Source organism: Diabrotica undecimpunctata, chromosome 3, assembly GCF_040954645.1.
Source record: "Diabrotica undecimpunctata isolate CICGRU chromosome 3, icDiaUnde3, whole genome shotgun sequence".
Lineage (NCBI taxonomy): Eukaryota > Metazoa > Arthropoda > Insecta > Coleoptera > Chrysomelidae > Diabrotica > Diabrotica undecimpunctata.
In genome coordinates this window covers 169,587,274-169,612,246 of record NC_092805.1, presented here as the reverse complement: position 1 = coordinate 169,612,246, position 24,973 = coordinate 169,587,274, and the positions used below count along the sequence as shown (strand labels likewise).

The window sequence follows — 24,973 nt, the reverse complement described above, 5'->3', positions numbered from 1 at the left end:
AACTTGTCATCATATTAAACTTCTATTTATCGTTAAAAATTTATTGATGGTCGTGGGTTTTATTTAATAATTTAGCCAAATACATAATCAGCAAAAATTTTATTTAAAACATGCGAACGGTTGTTGCAATCACAATCAATGCAGCGTTTATGCTTGTTTAGCACTGGCTGTTAAATAATTTGTGTTCGATTGTTTCGTCTGTTGTACAACCCTCATCTTTTTTAGGGTGTAGTAGTTGTATATAAGTACCTATTTTTATAATAGTGTAGTGAAGCTGTACTTTAAAGTAAAATGAGTAATTTGGAAGAAAATAAAATACAGTCGAAACGTAGAGTGTTATCTCCAGAAGAACAGCGTTTAGTTCTGAAAGTCGAAAGTTATTTCAATTTAAAAAAAAAATAACATGAATCCATTGACATCTATTATGGCAGTTCAGAAACGCACATGCGATGCTTGCGGTATCTCAGAGAGGACATTCCGAAGAATTAATAACATGAGTGAGGATGAAATAAATAAAGTAAGCAAGAGAAATTAAAAATATTACATATAATATGTATAAGGTCAAAGAACATGTAAAGCACATGAACTGTGTTACAAAAAATAAAAGACAAGGAACTGTGTGATATTAGTTTAACAAGTTTGTGGAGAGTGCTGAAAAATTTAGGTTTTCGATAAAAAAGACAAATCATAGAAAAGTATTGTGTGAACTCTCTAATGATGAACGGTGGCATTTATATATACGAGATAGTCCGAGGTTAGTTGTATTTTTAGATGAAACTTGGATTTTCGCTAAAGGAAATATGTCAAAATCAATCTGGCAAGATGGTAGCACGAAATGTTAATCTTCTAGTCGTTTCGGTAATGGTAAACGCTACATTATACTTCATGCTGGAAATGATAAGGGTTTTATTTCTGACGCAAGTTTAATTTTTTCATCCACAAAGAATACAGGTGATTACCATGGAAATATGGATGCAAATATTTTTGAAGAAAATTTGTTAAAAAAATTGGAGCGACCATCCATAATAGTGTTGGATAATGCGTCCTACCACTTAAGCGTAGAAGAGAGATTTCCTTCAAGCAGCTGGACAAAAGAAGAAATAAAGTTGTGGTTGACAGAAAAGAAAATTTATCACAGCGACATATTTTTAAAAGCCGGTTTACTTCAAAGGTGTAGAGAGCACAAAATTCAAAAGAAATTTGTTACTGACCAAATGGCTCTTAAATATGGCCATGAAGTTTTTCGACTTCGGCCCTAGCATTGTCACTATAATGCAATTAAGTTAGTTTGAGGTGTAGCCAAAAATTTTTATGATAAACAATCACTAGAACAAATAAAGGCAGAACAATGGCATAATTGTATTAGACATACGGAAGACATAATCGTTCAGTCTTTTCAAATCGAGCGAGTTATAGATGAGGTCCTGCCTCTAATTATTCGGATAGACAATTCAGATTTGAAATGTGAAACATCAGACAGTGAATAGGACAAATCGTTTGCTAAAAAGAAGTAATAAAAAAGTGTTTCGGGAATTCGCACGTCAGTAGCACGCAGCACGTCAGTGAATGTTATATACATTAAATACATTTACACAAAAACTAACAGTAGACAAAGAAAAACAGTTTAAAATTATTTCGAAACCACATTATGGGCATCAGCAGAGACAGAATGGCTTCTGGTCTTAACGGAAATGTTGAAGTGACAGCTGACATATATGACAACTCGGATGAGCAGTCACAATCATGGTGACCTGCACATTTCAAAATTTTATGACAATTGAACATAGACCAAAAGTCTAACTGACCACTAATCTAGGAAAAGCTAACTGATATGAATGAATCATACATATGATTCTGAATTTATGATATGAAATTATATTAATTACTATATTATGTAGACTGTATAATTCAGATCCCACACTCAAACCTGTCAGTGATAATGTAGTTACAAGTTAAAATATTAGAATGAAGAATATGTAGTTAAAATCGTCATATTTAGTATTATTTACATACATATTTTCTTCATTAAACATATCCTTTTATTAGTCTGAATTGCACACTGTCCCCTCGTATATCCCCTAATCCTGATTTGACAAGGCATCGATTTAAAAATTCCCATTCGTGTGTTTAATCGCCTAACAGCATGTGTCCAATTATAAAATTCTCAAGTTGATTTCCGAGTGACAAGAGTGACTATTGAACCTCAGCGAACGAGTCAAGTTTTGAACCATTGATGAATGTCTTACCAAGTAACGGATAATGTACGGGTACGAGTCGGAATAAATCATGATTATTGCATAATGCTAGTGTTGAAGGTGTTTATTATGGAATTGTAGGCGGAAATTACACTAAATGGAATGGGCTAAGGGCCGAATCTGTTCAAGTAGGAAAATTTTTAATACAAAACAACAACAAAATCAAGTATTCCGTTTGATAATTGCTAGCACAGTTTTTATGGGTTTCAGTGTATAAACCAGTCAAGTCACCCGACGAGAAAATGTTTAAAAGAGGTAAAACATATTTTTTTGGGTAAACTTTGAGATAATAATCAATTTATAAAAACAAATTTAAAAAGTGGAGCCAGAAGATTTCGAGGTTTTTAAAGAGAAAAATAGAAACAACTGGAAGTTTATATTAGAAAATGATAGTTTATATTAATCAACTATGCTATATTTCAAAAGTAACATAGAGCCACTTTTCAGAAAAGAAACTAATTTGGTATGCATATTTTAGTACTTGTTCTTGCCCTACAATGAGTACGAAAAGAGTGTTATACTAAATGTCTAAAATTATTTTCGGCAACAGAACCTTGCCTTGATATGGACAAACTATATATAAAGTATTCATTATCATCATACAACCTCTTCTGTCCACTGCTGGACATAGGTCTCTCCCATTTTTCGCCACTCTTCACGGTTCTGTGCTTCTTGTTGCCATTTCTTGGATATTCGTCTAATGTCGTCCATCCAACGTGTTGGTGGTCGTTCTCTGCTGCGTTTGTCATATATTACGGGTAGCGGGTAGGAACTCCTTTGGAGTCCCTTGGATTCTATTGGATAGTCCTATCAGGGAAAGTGAATCAATCCCTGCCCCCCGCAGATTCCAGGAGCTTCTTGACCCGGGAAGCTAGCACCTGCTAAGGGTCCCTTGTCCAGGGTCATGGATGAAGTCCAGAACGGCATCCAAGGCGACGAAGAAGACTTCCGGTACGGCGAAGATGGTGGAGCTGGCAACCCTTGATTTTAGGTGGAGTATAAGATCACGAACCTAGAAGCATCTCACAATGAGCAGCTGAATTAAAAACTCACCAACCCGCCTTGCCAGCGTGGTGTTTCAAGGCAAAGACCTCCCAACAAAATGTCATATAAAGTGTTAAAGGAAGAAAATTCGATGGGTATAACTTTACTCAAACTTAGACCAGGGAGACTAAAAATTGTTAAAAGTCGCGCTGGATGATTGTTTTGATAGCGTTGTTCATACTGTGGCGCACCCAGGGGGGGTTTTGGGGGTTAAAAGCCCCCCCAGGGCATATAAAGTAAACAATATATAAAGAATAGTAGAAAAATGCAACTTGTCTTTTACACACAATACAAAAAATCCAAAACGCTGATTGAATAATTAAATTAGGTACCACTTTAAATATGTAGAACACAATAATTATTGTATAAATACGCAATAATTAATAATATTTTTCATTATATTTAGATATAGATACCTAATATTAGGCTTATAAAAAATTAGACAGAACGAGTCTGTTGCGAGTAGCATGCGCCTACAGGACTGTATCTGCGGCGGCCTTGTGGACTATCACGGGTTGTGTTCCTCTGCATGTGTTAGAGCAGTAGAAAAGAAAAGAGACATCTCTATGGGAGAAGAAAGCATTTGACAACAGCTATAAAAAAAAGAAAGGGAAAGATCAATGGAAAATGGCAAGAAAAGTGGAACAACAAGGAAGATGTTGCTCAGTGGACAAAGATGCTGATCCCGAGCCTAAGGGACTGGGTAGATTGTCTGTTTTAGGGCGTATCTTCATAGGTTCAGAAAGACAGATGCAGATAAATGCCTATACTGCGAATATTCCGACACTGTTACTCACACAATGCTGGAGTGTAATAGATGTACAGTGGAGAGAAACAGAATGTATAAAGAAATAGGTATGAACCCTGTGACTGTAAGAGATGATCGTAAAGATGACGGGAAATACGGAGGGATGGAATAGTGTTCACAATTACATCCAAGCAGTCATTAAAAAGAAAGAAGAAGAAGAGAAATACCAACCGGGCTAATGACAGAGATAAGATCTAATTACTATTTTAATGGGAATCAGTCGCAATTGAAGGTTAAAATAAGTTTATTGACGTTTGAATTTTTGATCTTTGATCTTACACTGATAACTTGTTTATACTCCAACAATTAATATAAAAAAGAATAGCGGTTGGTACAGAAGTACATCTAGCCTTCATCGACCTAGAAAAGGCGTATAATACAGTTCCAAGACTTAAATTGTGGCAAGCTTAACAACAACTCGACATTAGTCCATACCTTTTAGGAATAATCACAGAATTATACAGGGATAACACTACTTACCTAAAAATCGGATATAGACTATCAGAGCCAATAAAAGAAACTAAAAGACTAAAACAAGGATGCAGTATGTCACCCTTACTGTTTAATTTATATATTGAGGCAGCCCTCCAAAATTGGAAAAACCACTGCCAGGGAATGGGAATCCCCATAGGAAATGACGTACTGTTCTCCCTAAACTTTGCGGATGACCAAGTCATCCTAGCTCAAGATTCTTATGATCTAGAATTTATGATAAAGTGTCTATAGAGAGAATATTTAAAATGGGGGTTACAAGTCAGCATAAAGAAAACAGAATATTTACTTAATTATCAGTTCAGATGCAAGGTTTGAAGTGTTGATAGACGAGGACGTGGAAATCAAACAAGTGAAAAAATTTAAATATTTAGATCCACTCATTGCTAAGAACGGCTTGGGAGAAACCGAAATTAAACACGAAGTAATCAGGGACGTAAAATTGTAGGATGTCTGAACTCCTTATGGTGGGATCACCACATTTCCAAAAGGAACAAAAAAAGAATAGGGCAAACCATGGTTGAATCAGTTCTTTGTTCTATGGCTCTGAAGTATGGACAATTAATGCAGACCTGAAGAGAAGATTGTTGACAGTTGCAATGGATTATTTGAGAAGAAGTGCTAGAATATCAAGGCAGGAAAGGAAGACTAACGAATCTATAAGAAATAACATGAATGCTACAGAAACGGTCATTGACAGAATAGAAAGAAGAGGTTCAAAATGGTTTGGACATCAATTGAGAATGTCTGACAAACGTTGGCCCCAAAAACTTCACAAATCGAAGCCCCCTGGAAGAAAAAAAAGAGGTAGACCTCGACGCTCTTGAAATGAAGGAATTAGAAGAGCGATGGAATCGACAGGTTTGGAGGAGGAGCATGCCTTGCACCGGGAGGATTCCCGGAGGAGAACGGGAATACGGCGATAGCCGTCTTCAAAATGTATTGTATTTACAAGTTCGATTAATGTCAAACGTCAATAACCTTATTTTAACCTTCAATTTTGGCTTATTCCCATTAAAATAGTAATTACTTTAAAATGCCACAAGAAAATAGCTTCAGAACAATAGATAAGATCTAGATAAGAGAAGGGAGTGTTCCAAAAATATCGTCAGCCTTACAGTGGCCATCCCACTTTCGGAGTACGGTACGTGCGACAGTCAACTGCGCATAAGTAAGAGAGGGTGGTTTTAGTTGGTAGGCAGGATAATAGATACCTGAATCTTTGGAACTGCTATCTTTAGTACTTTAAATTAAACTAAAACCCAAATTGTAGGGACTCAACATGGAGGTAGAATAAAAAAATTTCAAAACCCCCCCCTAAGACAAATTCTGGGTGCGCCACTGTGTTCATAGGATATTCCATTATTTTATTTTAACAAGCAAATACCAACTTTCGATAAAGTTTTACAAGCTAATATCATTAGCCTAATTGGCCCTACGATAAGTAGAATCAAACTTTGGAAAGTGTTACATAAATTATACTTTAAATACGAAAATTTGGTATATAGTGAACGCTTATAGAATCAGAAGAAATTGTATGTTGAAGATGAGAGTACCTACGAAATATAAAAAAACCTAGTACAGAAAACAATAATACTATTATTTAGATGAACCGTGGATGAATAAAAGGCAGGGCATTCTCTAGGAAGAGTTAAGATAATAACATAAAAACAGCAAAAAACATTTCTACAAGGACATTCAGCTGGTCTAAAGAAACCAACCCGTAAGGGTCGACGACTCATATTGATAGTATAAATGAATTTCTCGCGAAGTTTTTATTTTTATTTGAATCAAAGAAAACCTGTGATTGTCGTAAAGAGATGAACGGAAATGTGCTTGAAGAATATTTCGAACAAATGATTGCATTCATACGTAAACATTCAGTTATTGTGATGGACAATACAAGTTACCACTCCACATTAGTTGAACATTTACCAACTATGCATATCTTATTGATATGCATAGTTGCATATTCATATCTTGTTGATTCAAAGTCTATATTATTGTGCCACTCAAAAAAACCATCAGCCTTTTTATCTGTTTCCGAGTCACCACTGTCACTACTACTGCTTACGTGTTTTATGAATTTTGAGACATTTATTGATCACAGGATCGGCTGTTTTCGTATAATTGGCTTTTGTTTTGAGGTGGAATATAGATCGTCTTCACTTTTAGTTCCGTTATAGTCCTCGTCCACTAATACAGTCCTGGATCATTAGTGAGATTACCAGTTGTTTAAAATCCCAAATTCATGTCAGTTTTATACTGCTAACTTGGTAGTAATAGTCGAAATCAAAAATAAAGGCGGTACTAATAGTATCATCCCACCAGGAGTACTGTACATTATTTTAATTCGTTAGTGTAAAGACAACGGTACTGGTTTGTTACTAATTGATTTTTAAGTACTTCCTTTTTATTTGTAGATGAGATTTGACACATTTTGTAAAAAAGTTACAACCTTATGATTCACCAAGAATTTATTGGACGTGAGAATTCAGAAGGTTTGGCCTGTACATTTTTTGTTTATAAAGTAATAAATGAATTTATACAGATACAAGTAATGCTTTATTTTTAATTTTCACTATTATTTGTCCTTTTTAATTTAGTTTTAATTTATTTGTGAAGTGTAGATAAGAATAAAAGATAGAGTACAGATATGTTTAAATACATTATTACATTAAGACAACCATCAGTCTCTAACTCAAGACTTTCTAAGTCTTCTTCTGGTAATTTTTTAAACGCCATTGCGACACATATTATATCTCTTGAAGGAAAAAGAAATACTCGACTACAGCACTGCCGTCCTTAGGAAAAACACCGCATATGCAAAAATTATGAAAATTTAGTTGGGCGCGAAAATTAGATCTAGAGAGATTATAATTACATGATAATTTAAGAAAACTACAGTACTTACAATCCCAAATATATACTGAAAGAAATACTAAACCTAGCATCTATGAAAACATGCGTGGAACTATGGAAGAACCACGCAACTACAACATTACTTAGTTAAAACCTAGCATATACTTGACGGAGCCTGCAGTTACTGTGTTATGCAATACACAATCGAGGTGTTTTTGCTACGTAATTGGCGAGATCAGCTAAAGCATTTGTCAGACAAAATGTGTTTCAATCGTCTACTCCTATCTGGTCTAAAAAAGATGGTGTGAAGGCGGCTTGTAAAAGCAAAATATCTACTCTAAACCTTGATACGCATATAGAAAGTTTTAATCCTAGTATATCCCACTACAGGCGTGAACACGCCCTGTATCGTAGATACCTGCCTAGTGATTTAACCATACAGGTCATGCACAAGGATTATTTAGCAACCTGCCCTCCTAATCAATCCTTGTATAAGGTTTATCGAAAGCATCTAAAAAATAAAAACATAATTTTGAGAACTTGAATCCAGCATGTAGTGAATATGATAGCTGGAAAGAACACATTCAACGTGGCAGCGATTCAAGAGAATTATTCCGTTTGGATAGAAATTACTGGTTCATATATCAACAACATAGGAAGGAAAAGGAAGTCATATTTACGATCAAAAAATGAAAACTGCAATACTTGGGACACATTACAAGAGGCGAAAGATATGAACTGCTTCGAATAATTATGCAAGGGAAAATAGCAGGAAAAAGGTCCATAGGAAGAAGACGAAACTCCTGGCTAAAGAATCTACGGGAATGGTATAGCTGTAGCAGCAACGAATTGTTTCGGTCAGCAGTTTCGAAAATACGTATAGCCCTGATGATCGCCAACCTTCGGAACGAAGATGGCACTTGAAGAAGAAGAATATCAACAACCCTTAAAGTCTATGTTGACTTACAAAAAGTCATAATGTTACTAAGAATAGATATGTTTAAGAAAGCAATATTTACTCACAGAATATCAACAGTGAATGAAAGTTTTCTAGCCTTGGGTAAAGGAAGAAAACAAAAAACTTTGGCATGCCTATGGTACGACGGTATTACTGGAAGGACAAAAGAAAAAATAATTAGCTCATATAATGCTTTCTTTTAACATTACAGGTATGTCGAATATCAAATGGAGAGAGTATACCGGAAGTGCAGAGCTTCGGTTATATCAACCAAACATACAAAGGAAGCTAAAGACACACGTGATAACTAAAGAGGAATAGCAGTGTTAGGCATCTTAAGAGTTTACAAAAATTTAATAAAAAAGATAATAGAGGGACAATACGATATGGAGGCCGCAGAACAGGCTGGCTTCAGAGTAAGTAGATCGACTATTAACCATATCTTTACCATTACTTAACTTACTTAAAAAATACACCTCCTATACGTAGATGTTCGAAAAGCGTACGAGAGTGTACCACAACAAAAACTATGAGGAGCTTTAGAAAAAACAAACATCAACGTAACTTTAATCAAGGCAGTGCAAGAAATCTATAAAAACAACACGAGCAAAATAAAGATGAGCCAAGAGATATCCAAAGCGATTGTAGTAGACAAGGACCCAAACAAGGATGCTGTCTGAAGGAAGGAAGACTTCTTTCTGAACGACACCACATTGTACACACTATGTGACTATATGACCAAATAGTCTTGGCTCAGAAATACGAAGATCTAGAATATATAGCTCGCAAACTTATTCGGGAATATCAGAAATGGGACTTAGAAGTAAATGTCAAAAAAAAAAGAATACATGTGTATAGGAGAAGGTCAACAAAATCTCATCTTGGAAGAGTCTTCTTCTTCTTCCTCTTTATAAGTAATTCTGCTTGTTCATTGGCGGATTAATACCTCTATGGAAGGTTGTCACTCCATCGTTTGCGCAGTCGTTCGAGACTTCTTCTGTCGATTGGTGACATATCATGCTATTTTGACGACACGGGTTTCCTCCATTCTGCTTATGTGGTTACTCCATTCTTTTTTTCTATTTTGTGTCCATTCATTTATACATTGCATATTACATTTTCTTCTAATGTCTTTACTTCTCCTTCGATCTCTCAGCGTATTTAGTGTAATTCTTCTTAGTACTCTCATCTCTGCCATTTCCAGTAGCCTTTGCGTTGGGGCTGTGTCGGGTCTTGTTTCTGAGGTATATGTCATTATTGGTCTTACACTGGCTTTATAAATTCTTGACTTCATCTCCGTATTAATGTGCCTATTTCGCCATATAGTGTTATTAAGGCATCCTGCCAGTCTATTTGGTTTTTGTACTTGATCTCTCACTTCTTTGTGCAGGTCTCCACAGCTAGACTGTGTAATAACCAGGTATTTTATTTCCATTACTTGTTCAATAATGATACCATTAATTTGTATTTTATATCTGGTTGGTTCTTTGATGACTACTATTGTTTTAGTTTTCTGAGATGAGATGGTTATATTAAATTCTTTTGCTCTTATGTTAATCTGTGGACCAGTCTTTGCAGACTATCTTCATCTTCGTCTGCGTAACAGAGTATTTTTATTTCTTTGTTTCCTATTCTGGAAGAGTAACACCAACAAATAAATCACTGTAAAATCTATAAATAGCTAGACATACACATAACCAATTTTAGACATGCAATAGACAGCAGTTTGGATGAAGAGATTAAATACAGAAGGAACCAGGAAAGACAAGTCATTCGGCAATTGAACAGCATTCTTCTTCTTCTTGATGTGTCTATCCGTTACGAATGTTGGCGATCATCATGGCAATCTTTATCTAATCTGCAGCAGCGCGAAAAAGCTGCACAGATGTTGTATTGAACCAGGTTCTAAGGTTCTTTAATCAAGATGTTTTTCTTCTTCCTGGTTATCCAAATATTTTTCCTTGCAGGATGACTTGAAGGGGAGCATATTTGGATTCAATAATAGCATGAACAGCATACTGTGGGATAAAAAAATTTCGAGAGAAAATAAACACAGAATCTATAATACCAGTGTCAAAATTATTGTAAGATATGGAAGCGAAATATAACCACTGAAAGAGAAAGCCATAAAGACTTTAGAAGCAACAGAAATGGATTATTGGAGGAGAATGGCAGATAAATCAAGGTTAGAAAAGATAAAAAAATCATAGGTATTAAACATAGAATAACAGAGGACATCAAAATCAAACAACTAGGATGGTACGTCCACTTAAAAAGAATGGATGACAGCAGAATAAAAAAAATAATAAACTGGACTCCGCAGCAAAGACGAAAGAAGGGCAGACCGTGATTAAGTTGTACACAAGGAGTCGACAAGGATATATAAGCGAGAGAAATAGAAGAGGACCTTCTGAATAACAGAGATTTTGTCATGTTTTTCTTTTAAATATCTATGTCCTCAAAGCTTCTATTTCCTGGAAGAAAACTTCCCAGGATCGGGGTATTTGGATTATATTATTTTAAATTTCGTAGAAGTTATAGTTTATTCGTCTTCCGGGTTTGGACCGTGTCATTTGTGAGTGACCCAAAAGTGGGTTCATCTCGACGTTTCGCTACAATTGTATGTAGCTTCTTCAGGAGAACAAAAAAGAAAACAAAAGACAGGAAGATGGGTAGTTAGCAACGGTAACTCAGTTACTCAACGCAACCAGAGGCGAATACTAACTACCAAGATGGGCATTTGGTCACAGTAACTCAACTACTTAATGCAGCCAGAGGTGAAAACCAAATGCCAGGACAGGGATTCACGTCCAACAGCTCAGAACACTAACGCGTCGAGAGGCGGGGAGTGAATCCGACGATTACTCCGCTACTGCTCAATTTATAGTCGCGGTGACCTGTCGTGTCGGGACGTATCGGCACACTCCGTGGCGCGAACGTCAAGAAGCGCGCGCTGGCCAATCATGTGGCTGCATCGTGGTAGCGGGACCGGACGGCGGCTCTAGACTGAGATTCCAGATGGGAGACACCTTCCTCTCGATTGATATTATGTGGCTTTTTTCGGATCTCTAGAGATTCGCGGATTTTCCTGGAATAAAAGAAGGGGCTCTTAGAAATAATATGGGTTTTTTCGAACAATATGGAATGACCGGTTTCTTGGCAGTGTTCTGCAACTGCGATTTCATTCGTAGAAGTTTCTAATATAGCATAACAAAACTCTACTAATACATCATTTTTGTTTTGTGATGAGCAGTTTTTGGAAAATAAGTATAAATCGGTTACATCTTGGTTAATGTAGGTACATAAAAATGTAGCAGTGTACTGGCTGAACCATTTGGTCCATTTTTGCAGCTATAAAGATAAAAGAAACTTTTTCCCGTACTTCCGACATGGGTGCAAAAATTGTATACCCATTCTTGAAATTATCATTAAAATACTTCCTCACTAAAAGATACAGAAAGTGGCAAATTTTAATGAAAATCGAACGTCAGCACTTATAGGCCGGTGTCATTTTCTGGTATGTGTATGATTTTAGTTAACCAAAAAATATTTTGAAATTTTCCGTGATAAATTCGTGATCAATTTTTAACTTTTTCTTTTTTTTGGTTTATTAAACTTTGACAACGACGTCAAACCAGTAGATAACCCTTTAAGTGCAGTTTTAACAAAAAAATATTTGATAAAACTGAGATCTCGCAAAGAAAATGTTTTAGTACAGCATTAATATTGATTACAGTGACGTTTGAAAATAGTTTTTGTTAATAAATAAGCGATAGAATTTTTCGACAAAACCCTGATAGTAAATTAAAACTAATTGAAACTTTCTTACTCTTACTTATCTTTATTACGTCCATTCATTATTCCCGCACTCAATTAAGAGCTGCTTGTAGGTGATTAATTCAGCAATCGAAAATGGCTTTTTCGAGACATCGTGCGGCCCAAAGCATTGAGCCTCGGTTCTAAACAGATAATGGAAGTTCATTCAAGTTCAAGGTATAAGAAATACCACAAGGGATTGAAGCTGTGTGCCCCAGAACAACACTGTGTGTTAAAGGCGAGTTTTTGTTGGCACAAAAGCCCGAGATACAAAAGGACCTGTTTCGGAATATACACGGTGACCGGAACATATTACTACGGATTAATATCTGTGTAGTTAGCGATAGTAGACAGAAATACGCAAAGACGCCGGTTTTTATTTCTACAGTACCATTTGGAAATTACAATTTTCAACTCTGTTTGGAAAACCTGTATCATATATTGTGGTTATGTATGTAGAAAGTCAGTCAAGTTATCAATCTAGCCTTAGATTATGAACTGAGTGAAGTAAATTCGCATAGACAGCTCGTTTGGAAGGTCTGAGTGTGCAAATTACGAGAATCATGGCTTTAGCTCGAGTATAGTCAGAAATATTAGTTTCTAATGCATGTAATATATATCTAAAGGCTCTACTGTTGTAAATTGAAGCTAACAAAAGAAATAGATGAGTGATATGGTAAGAACCCGAACTTACCATTCAGTGAAGTCCTTTTATTGGTAGTGACCAAAAGGCTCGACGCAACTATTTCAAGCTTCGGAAAAAGTAGGTCTTAAGATGAACTTGGAAAAAAAAATAATGACAAATACACCGAACATTCCAGAAATGCCATTGAACGACATAAATTTAGAAACAGTAAGCGAATACATCTACTTGGGACAGATAATGAAAATTAACAAAGAAAATCAAACTGCCGAAATTACCAGAAGAATAAGGTTAGCGTGGGCAGGATTTAGAAAACTGAGTTGGATCTTGAAAAGCACTAAAATAGAACAGTATTTGAAAACCAGAATTTACGATCAGTATATCCTCCCTATACTCACGTATGGTTCACAGGCGTGGACACTCACCAAGTCCAATATGGATAAAATAGTAAAAGCACAAAGAGCGATGGAAAGATCAATGCTCGGGGTGAGACTAGACAAAAAATGGAGCTGCCAAATTGAAATGGAGCTTCGCAGGACACAATGCCCAACTGAAGGATAAGAGATGGAACCACGAAATACAACAATGAAGGCCATGATTAGGAAAGAGAAGCAGAGGAAGACTACAAATGAGATGGGCTGATGACATTAAGAAGATCGGAGGACACAACTGGAAGCAAGTGGTACAAAATAGAAGATACTGGATTGATTTGGGGGAGGTCTATGTCCAAAGTTAGATTACTTAATCCTGAAGAAGAAGAAGAAGACCAACAGGCGCTAGGTATCCGTTAAGACTCTAAAATATGGGAAATAGCAGTAGTGTAAACTACTAAGTAAATTTGCATTAGAAAATTTTATTTATTGCCATTGTACAACATCAGGGATGTAGAGAGCTAGTATCCAAAAGAAAAATATCGTGAAAGACACAAACATTGATCACAAATTGACGGATTCAATTCACACAAGTAGAGAACGTGGAACGTGGTAGAACATCTGGAATGAAGATAAAGAAGAATGAAGATTTGTAAAACAGTTGATTTTTCCCCTATTACGGATCAAATTGTGAAAGGAAAAGCGTTAAACACTATATGCCAGACTGTGAATTGAGAAGCTGTACATTATTCTCCTTTTACTAAATTTTGAAGGTAGTACTCTTACTTATAATTTAAGGACACCCTGTATAGTGTGCTGATGAAACAGAGCAAATATTTTGATGGTGTCAAACCTTTTGGTTAGTTCAATGCCCCGTTTATACGATACATGATTGTAATCAGGAGAAAATTATTGGTTAGATGAAAGCGAACGAAACAAAAAACGGTGGAGTTAATCATCAGTTGAGTATTATCTTTATTAGATTATTATTCCTACAATACAATCGTTTTCTTCGTTATGTTCAAACAAATATTTCAGTATCTATTTTTATATGCGTCACCAAAAAGCATTATACCATAATGAACAAGCTGGAGTAATAGTTAATGGTATTCTTATAAGCAACGTACAATATGCAGATGACGCCGTATTGCTAGCAGAAAGTGCGAAGTATAACGTACAATAGCATCAAAAAATTTATGAAACTAGTATCCATTATGGTTTGGATATGAACCTAATACCAAGCTACAACATATAGCGAACAGTAAACCATCAGAATATAGAGCGAGGTTATAAATATAAATACTTTCTCTAATAAACAACAAAAGTGATTACTCAATACGGCTATAATCAGGAATTAAAATAAAGTCCTTTTACCCTACGACGGTCGATATGCAATTAAGATATGGTCAGTGGACCTCAAACAGTGGGGCCTTAATATTTAATTCCGATCGCTTGAAAAGTAAAAATATTTAATTTCCTGTATTTTATGTACAGTAATAATATTGGATTTTACTGAATCAAAAGCAAATAAGATGAATATAATATGTATATATAGGGCGTGTTAAAAGAAGTGGGACGGAATATTTCGAATACTCGAAATTATTTGTCGACATCAAATGTTCATCAAGGTCTTTATAAGTCTCTATTCTGCGTAGAGTGAAAATTATACGAATGGTTTTGCATGCAGTAAAATTGGAAAATACCATGTTGCTGGTATGTCCAAATTTAAATAAAATACATCCAAGACTTTACCTTCTGCAGACACTGTATTAAATAACCTTGAAACAAATTGGCACTAAATCACTTCTGAGTTTCCAGCAAAACAAAAGATTCAAACACGTGTAGTCCAGTAATTAATACCAAAGCTATTGAGAGTATGCAGTCCAGTAATTAGACCGAAGGTACTTTATCGTTTAACTAAAACACACCACAAAGTCCGAATTGAATTCCCGAAACAATTTTTTATTACTTCTTTTTAGCAAACGATTTGTTTATTCACTGTCTGATATTTCAGTATCAGAGTCCTCATTATCTGAATTGTCTATCAGAATAATAGAGGCCGGATCTTATCTATAACTCGCTCGGTTTGAAAAGACTGAACGATTATGTCTTCCTTATGTCTAATACAATTTTGCCATTGTTCTGCATTTATTTGTTCTAGCGATTCTTTCCATAAACTAAGAACGCTAGCGTCATCTGTTTTCTTCTTCTTCAAGTGCCGTCTCCATCAATGGAGGTTAGCGGTTATGGTGGCAAACGTTTGTCTATCTTCAGCTGTTCTTAAGAGTTCCTCAAATCCAAGTCCTGTCCAGTTTCTGATATTACGTAACCAGGACAATTTTTTTCTTCCAATTCCTCGCTTTCCTTCTATTTTGCCTTTTATTATCAACTGAGGGATGTAGTATTTCTCGTTGCGCAACAAATGCCCTAAATAACTGGTTTTTCTTCTTTTGACTGTTCTCAATAGTTCTTTTTCTAAATTGAGTCTCGCTAGTACTTCTTCATTTGTTTTTCGTGCTGTCCAAGGAATTTTTAAAATTCTACGGTACACCCACATTTCAAATGCCTCGATTCTATTCAGGCTCTTTATTTTTAAAGTCCATGTTTCGACTCCGTAGAGAAGAACAGACCAGATAAAACATTTTACAAGTTTTAATCTCAATTTAATATTTATATGTGTATCGCAGAATAGAACGCGCATCTTAAAGAAACTATCCCTAGCTTGAGCAATTCTCGCTTTAATTTCTTGCTCTGGGTCCAGCTTGCAATTAATCCAACAGCCAAGGTATTTGTATTGGTTTACCTGTTCTAAAATATTCCCATTTATTTTTATAGGTAAGGGGATATTCTGTTTTCTTTGGATCACCATTACTTTTGTTTTTTTTTTTCGTTGATCTTCATTCCAAACTCTCGACAAGCATCCTTAAGGTGGTCTATAACCCTCTGTAAGTTTGTGTCTGTATCAGCCAGTAGGACAGTGTCATCTGCATATCTTATGCTAGATATTGGTTCTCCATTAATTTTTATTCCTGTGGAAAGGTTTTCCAAGGCTTGCTTGAATAGTAGTTCCGAGTAAAGATTGAACAGCATAGGGGATAGTATGCATCCTTGCCTTACTCCTTTATTTATACTAATATTTCTAGATGTATGATCGTCGATCCTAATCTTGGCACTCTGCCTCCAATATAAGTTCTTAATTAATCGGAGATCTTTGCTATCCAAGTTGATGCTCTGCAAGGAATTTAACATTTTATTATGGTTTACGCGATCAAATGCCTTTTCAAAGTCTACAAAACATAGAAAGACATCCTTTTGTTGGTCGTAACACTTCTGTAGCAGTACTTGTAATGAAAACAAGGCCTCTCTGGTCCCCATTCCGGCTCTGAATCCAAATTGATCGTATCCAACTTCTTTTTCACACCTTTTGTATACCCTATTGTGAAGTATTTTTAATAGAATTTTAAGCATTTGGCTCATAAGACTTATTAATCTAAAATCTGCGCATCGCCTGGAGTTAGCTTGTTTTGGAATGGGAATAAAAATAGATTCTAACCATTCCTCTGGTATTTCCCCAGTATCGTAGATTGTATTAAACAAAATTACTAACAAATCAATGTTATTACTTTCGATCAATTTAAGTATTTCAGGATAAACTTCATCAGGTCCAGGGCTTTTATTGGTCTTTAATTGTTTAATGGCATATTCCACTTCGACTTTTAGAATTGGTGGGCTTTCAGTGACATTATTTATTGTAATGTCTATTCTTTCATCTCGGAACAGCTGTTGTATAAATTTTTCCCATTCTTCTATTTTATCTTTGGTGTTATGAATTAACTCTCCGTTGTTATTTACCAGTGGGCAATGTTGTTTTTTGTGGATGAATGAAAATTCTTTCACCTTCTTGTACATATTAAAGTAATCATGTCTATGTTCTAATTCTTCTATTTCTTTACATTTTTCTTCGAGCCATTTCTCTTTTGATTCTTTTATTTTCCTTCTTATTTCTGTATTTAATCGTTTGTAATCGCTTGTGTTCTTATTTTTGTATTTCCTCCTTTCGTCTATCATCTTTAGAATAGCTGGTGTCATCCAGTCTTTTTTTGCCATTAATCGTGTATTTGGAATTTCTTCCCTTGCAGAATTGACGAGGATGGATTTTATTTGTTGCCAAGTTGTATTTATATTTTGGATATTTATTTGGGTTCGGTCTATTTCTGAGAGTTTTTCATTTAGTTTTACAGTGGTTTTATCTTTAATCTGTACATCTTTTAGTAGTTCCATATTAGGTTTGTTCTTCGGCTTTGCATTTTTTATTACTTTAATTCTTGTGCGAATATTTGCTACTACAGGGTTGTGGTCGGAATTTGCATCAGCACTAGGATATGTTTTTGTACTTGTAATGGAGTTACGAAATCGTTGGTTGATTAAAACATAATCTATTTGATTTCTTATTATTCTTTCTTTTGTGTGTAGCGGGGAAGTCCAGGTGTATAACCTGCGTTGAGGTAACTTAAACCAAGTGTTTGTTGCTATCATATTGTGTTGCTGCTGTTTTGGATGCATGTATGTCGAATAACTTCATTGCCATATTTAAGAGCCATTTGGTCAGTAACAAATTTCTTTTGAAATTTGTGCTCTCCACACCTTTGAAGTAAATCGACTTTTAAAAATATGTCACTGTGATAAATTTTCTTTTCAGTCAACCACAACTTTATTTCTTCTTTTGTCCAGCTGTTTGAAGGAAATCTCTCTTCTACTCTTAAGTTGTAGGATGCATTATCCAACACTATTATGGATGGTCGCTCCTATTTTTTTTTTCAAAAACAAATTTTCTTCAAACCATTCTTCAAAAATATTTGGATCCATATTTCCATGGTAATCACCTGTATTTTTTGTGGACAAAAAACTTAAGCTAGTGACAGGAATAAAACCCTTATCATTTCCAGCATGAAGTATAATGTAGCGTTTACCATTATCGGAACGACTAGAAGAATAACATTTCTGGTGCCATCTGCCAGGATGATTTTGACATATTTCCTTTAGCGAAAATCCAAGTTTCATCTAAAAATACAACTTGCCTCGGACTATCAGACCTTTTATTGTTCATGTATTTTCTTTAAAAAATGCCATCTTTTTCAAACAACATAAGAGAGTTCATACCATACTTTGTATATTGTCTATTATTTGTCTCTTTACATCGAAAACCTAAAATTTTCAGCACTCTTCACAAACTTGTTAAACTAATATACAGTTCCTTGTCTTTTATCTTTTGTAACACAGCACTAATTGTTACATGTTCTTTGGCTTTATACATATTATATATATTTTTAATTGAAAATTTAATTGACTGGTGCAAATCTAAAGTTTTTGGATGTCGACGATTTCTCTTGCTTACTTTATTTGTTTTATCCACACTCATGTTATTAATTCTTCGGATTGTCCTCTCTGAGATACCGCAAGCATCGCATGTGCGTTTCTAAACTGCCATAACATATGTCAATAGGTCCATATTATTTTTTTCCAAATTGAAATAACTTTCGAATTTCAGAACTAAACGTCGTTATTCTCAAGATAACACTCTACGTTTCGACTGTATTTTATTTTCTTCCTAAATACTCATTTTACTTTAAAGTACCTCTTCACTACAATACTATAAAAAAAATAGGTACTTATATACAACTACTACACCCTAAAAAGGACGAATTATTTAACAGCCAATGCTAAACAAGCATAAACACTGCATTGATTGTGATTGCAAAAAGCGTTCGCATGATTTAAATAAGATTTTTGCTGATTATGTATTTTGCTAAATTATTAAATAACACAAATACAACCCACGACCATCAATTAATTCTTAACGATAAACAGAAGTGTAATATGATGACAAGTTTGAATTTGATCTACTTTGTCGATAACAGTGTCGTTAACAGAAAGATATAGAAAGATAAATAGCATGAATCATTTTTCAATGATTGTGTGGATTTAAGAAATACATTACCAAACAAATTTTTAAAGTGTGTATAAAGAATATTAAAATTATTATGACACATGGTACTCCTTATTTTTCAAATAATATGTTCTTGTAAAGGCATAACTTTAATTATTGGGTAAACCTATATTATACGATACGTCAGAAGAAATTAAAAAAAAATTAACATGTAATAAATTCACTGTTTAAATAAATGTTCCGTACTCGTACTATTGCAATAAAATATTAAAACCAATAAACGATAACTTGTTGATCAGTGCTGACTGAAACAACAGAGCAGTAAAAAGTTATTCATAAAGATAGTGCAAAATATATCGCCGCTTATTTGGTCCGCTAGTAATAAGGTTACCAGCATTTAATTGCAAAGCTGTCGTCTTAGGTGGAAAATACTTTAGTATGCAACGCTTTCATTAAAATGAAACAATTTTTTTGTAGCAAAACCTTAAGTAAAGGCCTTAAACTCCTGATGCTAAGATGCTATGTCTTAACAATAATGCTCTACATAAGCTGTCATTCTAATAAAACAAATAGTTCAGTAGTCAGAGATTTGACCTCTAAAAATTATACGAACGATCTGAATTTTGCTAAGAATGTCAATTTTGGGACCCCAAAAAAGATGCAAAAAAATTTGTCGCAAATGAAGTCTATAAATTTGTTCGATAAATAAACGTTACGTGGTTTTTGCAATTTTTTGTGATTCTCATGAGATCAATAAAATTAATCACCTTCATTGACCTTTCGTAATGGAATTTTGATTTTGAGTTTCGGCAACAAGTATGAGACATTTGAAATACGCCTAAAAATTCGCAAAATTTAAATTTCACGTTACAAATGGTCGCCTGTCACAGGAAATGCCTCCACGAAGACAATATTGTGTGTAATTTGTAGCTAAAGTTGTGTAGTTTCAAAAAACGTATTTGTGTAATTGAAAAAAAGCAGTTTTAAATATTTTGGATCGTTTATTATGTGAAAGTTTAAATTCAGCGTTTTTTAGGCATAAAATGCCTCACATTTGTTGCCAAAACTAATGTTTTGGCAACAAACCGTAATTTTATGCTATAGTTTCTGAAGATTAGGCTTTAATAATGGAAATTCTATAGCGACCGGTGAATTGAAGGTGATAAATTTTATTGATATCATGACAATGAAAAGCAAAAAATTGCGCAACGTCTATTTATTGAACTCTAGTTGAACTGAAATCTAGTTATGACTATAATATAGTATTCTCTCCCCAATAAGGGAGGGCCACAGAAGTACAGAAAAGTCAATAGACGGAACATGGAATGAAGAGTGGAAAACATCTTTCACGTTGAAGGTCGAAATATCAATAAAAGTACATAAACTAATTACGATTTTTAATTCTTAATAAATCTGTAGAATTATTAAAAGTTTGTACAGAAAAATAATTATTAGTTAACTATTTGTAAAATGTATTATTAATTGTGTATATTTATCTAGAATCTATGTATTTACCATATTATACAAATTACATTAAGAAAACAATTGTATTGATGCAAATTATAGAAATCTAAACATATAACATCAAAACCACATTATGCTAATTGTTTATATAGTTATATTAGATTTATCGCTAAAGCAACGTTTTTTTGTCGATAGTTGTCTGCAGGCACGTTAAATTTATGGTAATTTTATTGGTGTTAATACACCGATTATTATCTAAACAGAATGCAAAATGTAGTAAGTTTGCTCACACCATTGTTGTTATTATTACGAAATTTAAATAATTAGGTAGGTTATCTGTGGGTGATAGTGCTAATCCGAAAAATACATAATTTGTTGACGTCGTTCAGATATTGTTTTATAGTTATAAGAATAAGATACTTTATGATTTTCATATGATTTTAAGAGTCAGAGATATTCCAAGAAGGATACCATAGATAATATTTATTTATCTAGATAAATGGTTTTGTTTAGATTAGAGATGCACCGCTAGGGGCATATATTTGCTCCCATGATCTGGTACCTGGATCTTTTCTGTATCTTCTTCTTTACTTGCCATCTCCACGACGGAGGTCGACAATCATCATGGCTATTCTGATTGATGTACATCCGTACCATTCCCTCAAGTTACGCAACCATGAGATTTTTCTCCTTCCTAAACTTCTCTTGCCCTACATTTTCCATTGTATAATTAATTGAAGTATGTTGTATCTTTCATTACGCTTAACATGCCCCAAGTATTGCAGCTTTCGTGTCTTGACGGTTTCCAATGTTTCCATTCTTTAGTTGATTCTTCTCATGACTTCGTTGTTTGTTACATGTTACATGATATCTTCAGGATTCTTCTATACACCCACAATGCTTTAAATGCTTCCAACTTTTTAGTAATCGACGCGTTAAGTGTCCATGCTGCTATCCCTTAAAGCAGAGTCGAGAAAATATAACCCCTTGCCAGCCTAACTCTCAAGTCTAATTTCAGTTATCTTGCACAAAGTACTTTTCTCATTTTATTGTAGTTTGTTCGTACTTTCTCTATTCGAACTTTGATTTCTTTGGAGTAATCGTGTGTGTGATTAATTCTTCTTCTTTTTTAGGTAACGTCTTCTCTAAGGAGGTTGGTAATCATCACAGCTATTTTCACTTTTGAGATTGCAACTCTGAACAAGTCGACGGAACTGCAATTATACCACTTTCTCAGGTTGTTGAGCCAGGAGATGCATCTTCTTCCAATACTTCGTTTTCCCTGCATTATGGTTTGTAGCAACACATATTTATCCCCTCTAATAACGTGGCCGAGATATTGTAACTTTCTTATCTTAATCGTATTCATGATTTCCATTTCCTTTAGTCATCTTTATTTATGATTAATTATTGTGCCAAGATAATGGATAATAGTGGCTTTCATCATTATTTTGGGTTTTTGATATCCTCATAAATTTAGTTTTCTTGATATTTATTGATAATCCATATTGTTCTCCATACTTAATTATCTTATTCATTAGCTTTTGGAGGTCTTGGAGGTTGTCTGCTATTATGATAGTATCGTCTGCATATCTAATGTTGTTAATTGGTTTTTCATTGACCTTTATTTCTGCTGTTTCTCCCCCAAGAGCTCTTTTCATAATTTCTTCAGAGTATGCATTGAATAGTAGTGGTGACAATACACACCCTTGTCGCATCCTCTTTTAATTTCGAACTCTTCTGATGTGTGTTCATTAATGCGTATGTGTGCCTGCTGTTTATAATATAGATTTGTTATAATTCGAGGGTCATTGTATTATAATTGTTTTGCTTTGAGGGCGTCCATTAGCTCTTTGTGGCTTACTTTATCGAAAGCCTTGTTGTAATCTATGAAACAGACGTACATATCTTGGTTCACATCCAAGCATCTCTGGATTAGTACGTGGAATACAAAGAGAGCTTCAAGGGTACCTGCGCCTCTACGGAATTCAAATTGGGTTTCTTCAATATCCATATCAAGTATTTGGTAAATGCTTTGGATGATCTTTAAAAACATTTTAAGTGTGTGAGACATCAGGCTTATGGTGCGGAGGCCAGTGCATTCTCTTAGTGTTAGCTACAAAAAAGAAGGCACTGAGGATGATCTGAGACACTTTTAACAAGTTTTAATTAAATGTTTTTATACCAATATACAAATTTGGCATCTTCTGGAGATGTTGTCAACCCCTAGTGTTGGCGAAATGTCGAGAACTCATCTCAGAAGACAACGGCCCAACAGCCCGAACAAACAGTTTAACTAGTTAGAAGATGGCCGTGAAAGCCTATCGCAGTTTATGAGAAAACAACTTTTCAAATTTCTCAATATAATGAGTTCTAATATGACAACAAAAAACCGAGAATTGTTAAAGTACGTCCATTTATCGATGGGCTTATGTTTCATGAATTTTTCTTGGAAAAACCAGCTGTAGTTTGTCCTAGTTTGCCAATAGAGTCGCTTACACAGAAAAAATCCCTATTAATTCGAAAAAATTAACAACATCAAGAAACTTGTAGAATATGTGCCAGAAGACAAAATGTTTTTTTATAATGAGCTGATTTAGGAAGATGAGAGGAAGATTACTAAAAGACTTCAACCTTTTTTTTGCCACCTAATGAATTTTTTCCTTAATAATATTGGAGTTTTCTATTATTAATCATAAAATCATCAGTGTTTGTTTGGAAAAGACCACAACTCCAAAAACTAAATTATTTTTTACAGTGTACCTATGTCTTTTTTATGTTGGATTTGTTAATGAAACTTCGTCATGCATCACTTTTTGAGACTTTACTCAAGAGAAAGATATGTTCATTAATTCTAAAATGAAACGTTTTTTTTCGTTTCCTGTAAAATTAACATTTCTGGAGTTATGGCCTTTTCTCGAAATAACCGATTCAATTGTAAAAAGTGAAAAAAATAGTTTTTGCCTTAAAAAATTCTTATACTTACATTTTAGAGAAAAATGGTTCAAATAATAGTTGTAGATCATAAAAAGTCCTTTAATTTGCGAGTTTCTAAATTAAAATACATAAACAATTGATCGAGATAATTGCAAAAAATCATTATTTTTGCAGTAATTTATAAATGTTAATACCTGTGTTTTTTGCATAAGGACATGTAACAGAATAACTCAAAATTGTGGTAGTTCGTCAGCTATCAAAGAATGCTAAATTTCAAACAGATCAACCAAATAGTTTATAAGTTATTTAATTTGTTTATCCCGGAGAGCGATTATTTAAACAACTCTGCTGTCCAAGCAGTCACTCTAGAGGTACCGAGTATGCGTCTATATTCTTTGTCTATTTTCTTAATTTTCATTCAAATGACTTGTACCAATGGTCATTTTAAAGTTTTTTTAAGGTCTTTTAAAAAGTTTCTATAAGATTTCTATGAAAATCTTACAATTGTTGCATTTTTGAATTCGATTAATAAAAGTCTACTTTCGAACAGCTGTAACTTTGTTAACATTAAGTTTACGATAATAATATTAAACGAATCTCTTTTTTATAAGCTTTATTTTATATTCAAACAGTTTTTTCCGATAAAATAGAAATTTTTGGACTTATTCGCTAAAAAACCGTTTTTTGATAAACTTTTTCTACCCCCAGAGGAAAATTATATATTTCCAGAGGGCAGATTTTGATCCTTGAGCTAGTTTTTAACTACTGTCAAAATTATAAGCAAATCGGTCCATAAAAAATTCAGAGATTTTCTACTATTTTTACCGTCATATCCTGGATTAAATCTCGACCCCTCAATTAATTTATATGACTGAACTGACACTAAAAACTTCCTCAAAACTATTGTGTAGTTCAGTTTTAATAAAATACATATATAATTTTAGTTTTGTGATTATAATCAATACTTTTATACTTACATAATTTATAACATAACCAAGGTTGAAGACGATCAAAGACACCAACACAAGTCCACTCATGTTTCCTCGTTTCACTAAACTTAGAATACAAAACAAACTAAAACAATTTTACAAAATTTAAAGTCCAATTTTAGCTTCTTAACCTCGCGAAACATTATCTAAACATAAACAATAAAAAAATACGTATACCTAACACGTGCGTGTTTTATCACAAATTCGCCGAAGATTACGAAAAAATAGTCATCTTAGGCCGTAATCCTTTGTATTTAAAAATAAGCGGCAATTTCGAACTGCACGCGAACGTTTGAACCAAAGCGTGGTTGTGCACTCACCGACACACGCTTGTGATGCCTACTGTCTGTACTGATATGATAGCCAGTCTGTCTGCCTAGCCGGGCT

The 24,973-nt window shown here is 34.3% G+C and overlaps 1 protein-coding gene across 1 annotated transcript in view; it reads right to left on the bottom strand.

The window, feature by feature from the left end:
* LOC140437795 (plasminogen) overlaps positions 1–24,973 on the bottom strand; it is a 105,347-nt gene extending 80,374 nt beyond the window's left edge. The window contains exon 1 of the mRNA XM_072527540.1: positions 24,575–24,973. Coding sequence (XP_072383641.1) covers positions 24,575–24,634 — 60 coding nt within the window. The 5' untranslated portion in view covers positions 24,635–24,973. The remainder of the gene's footprint in view (positions 1–24,574) is intronic.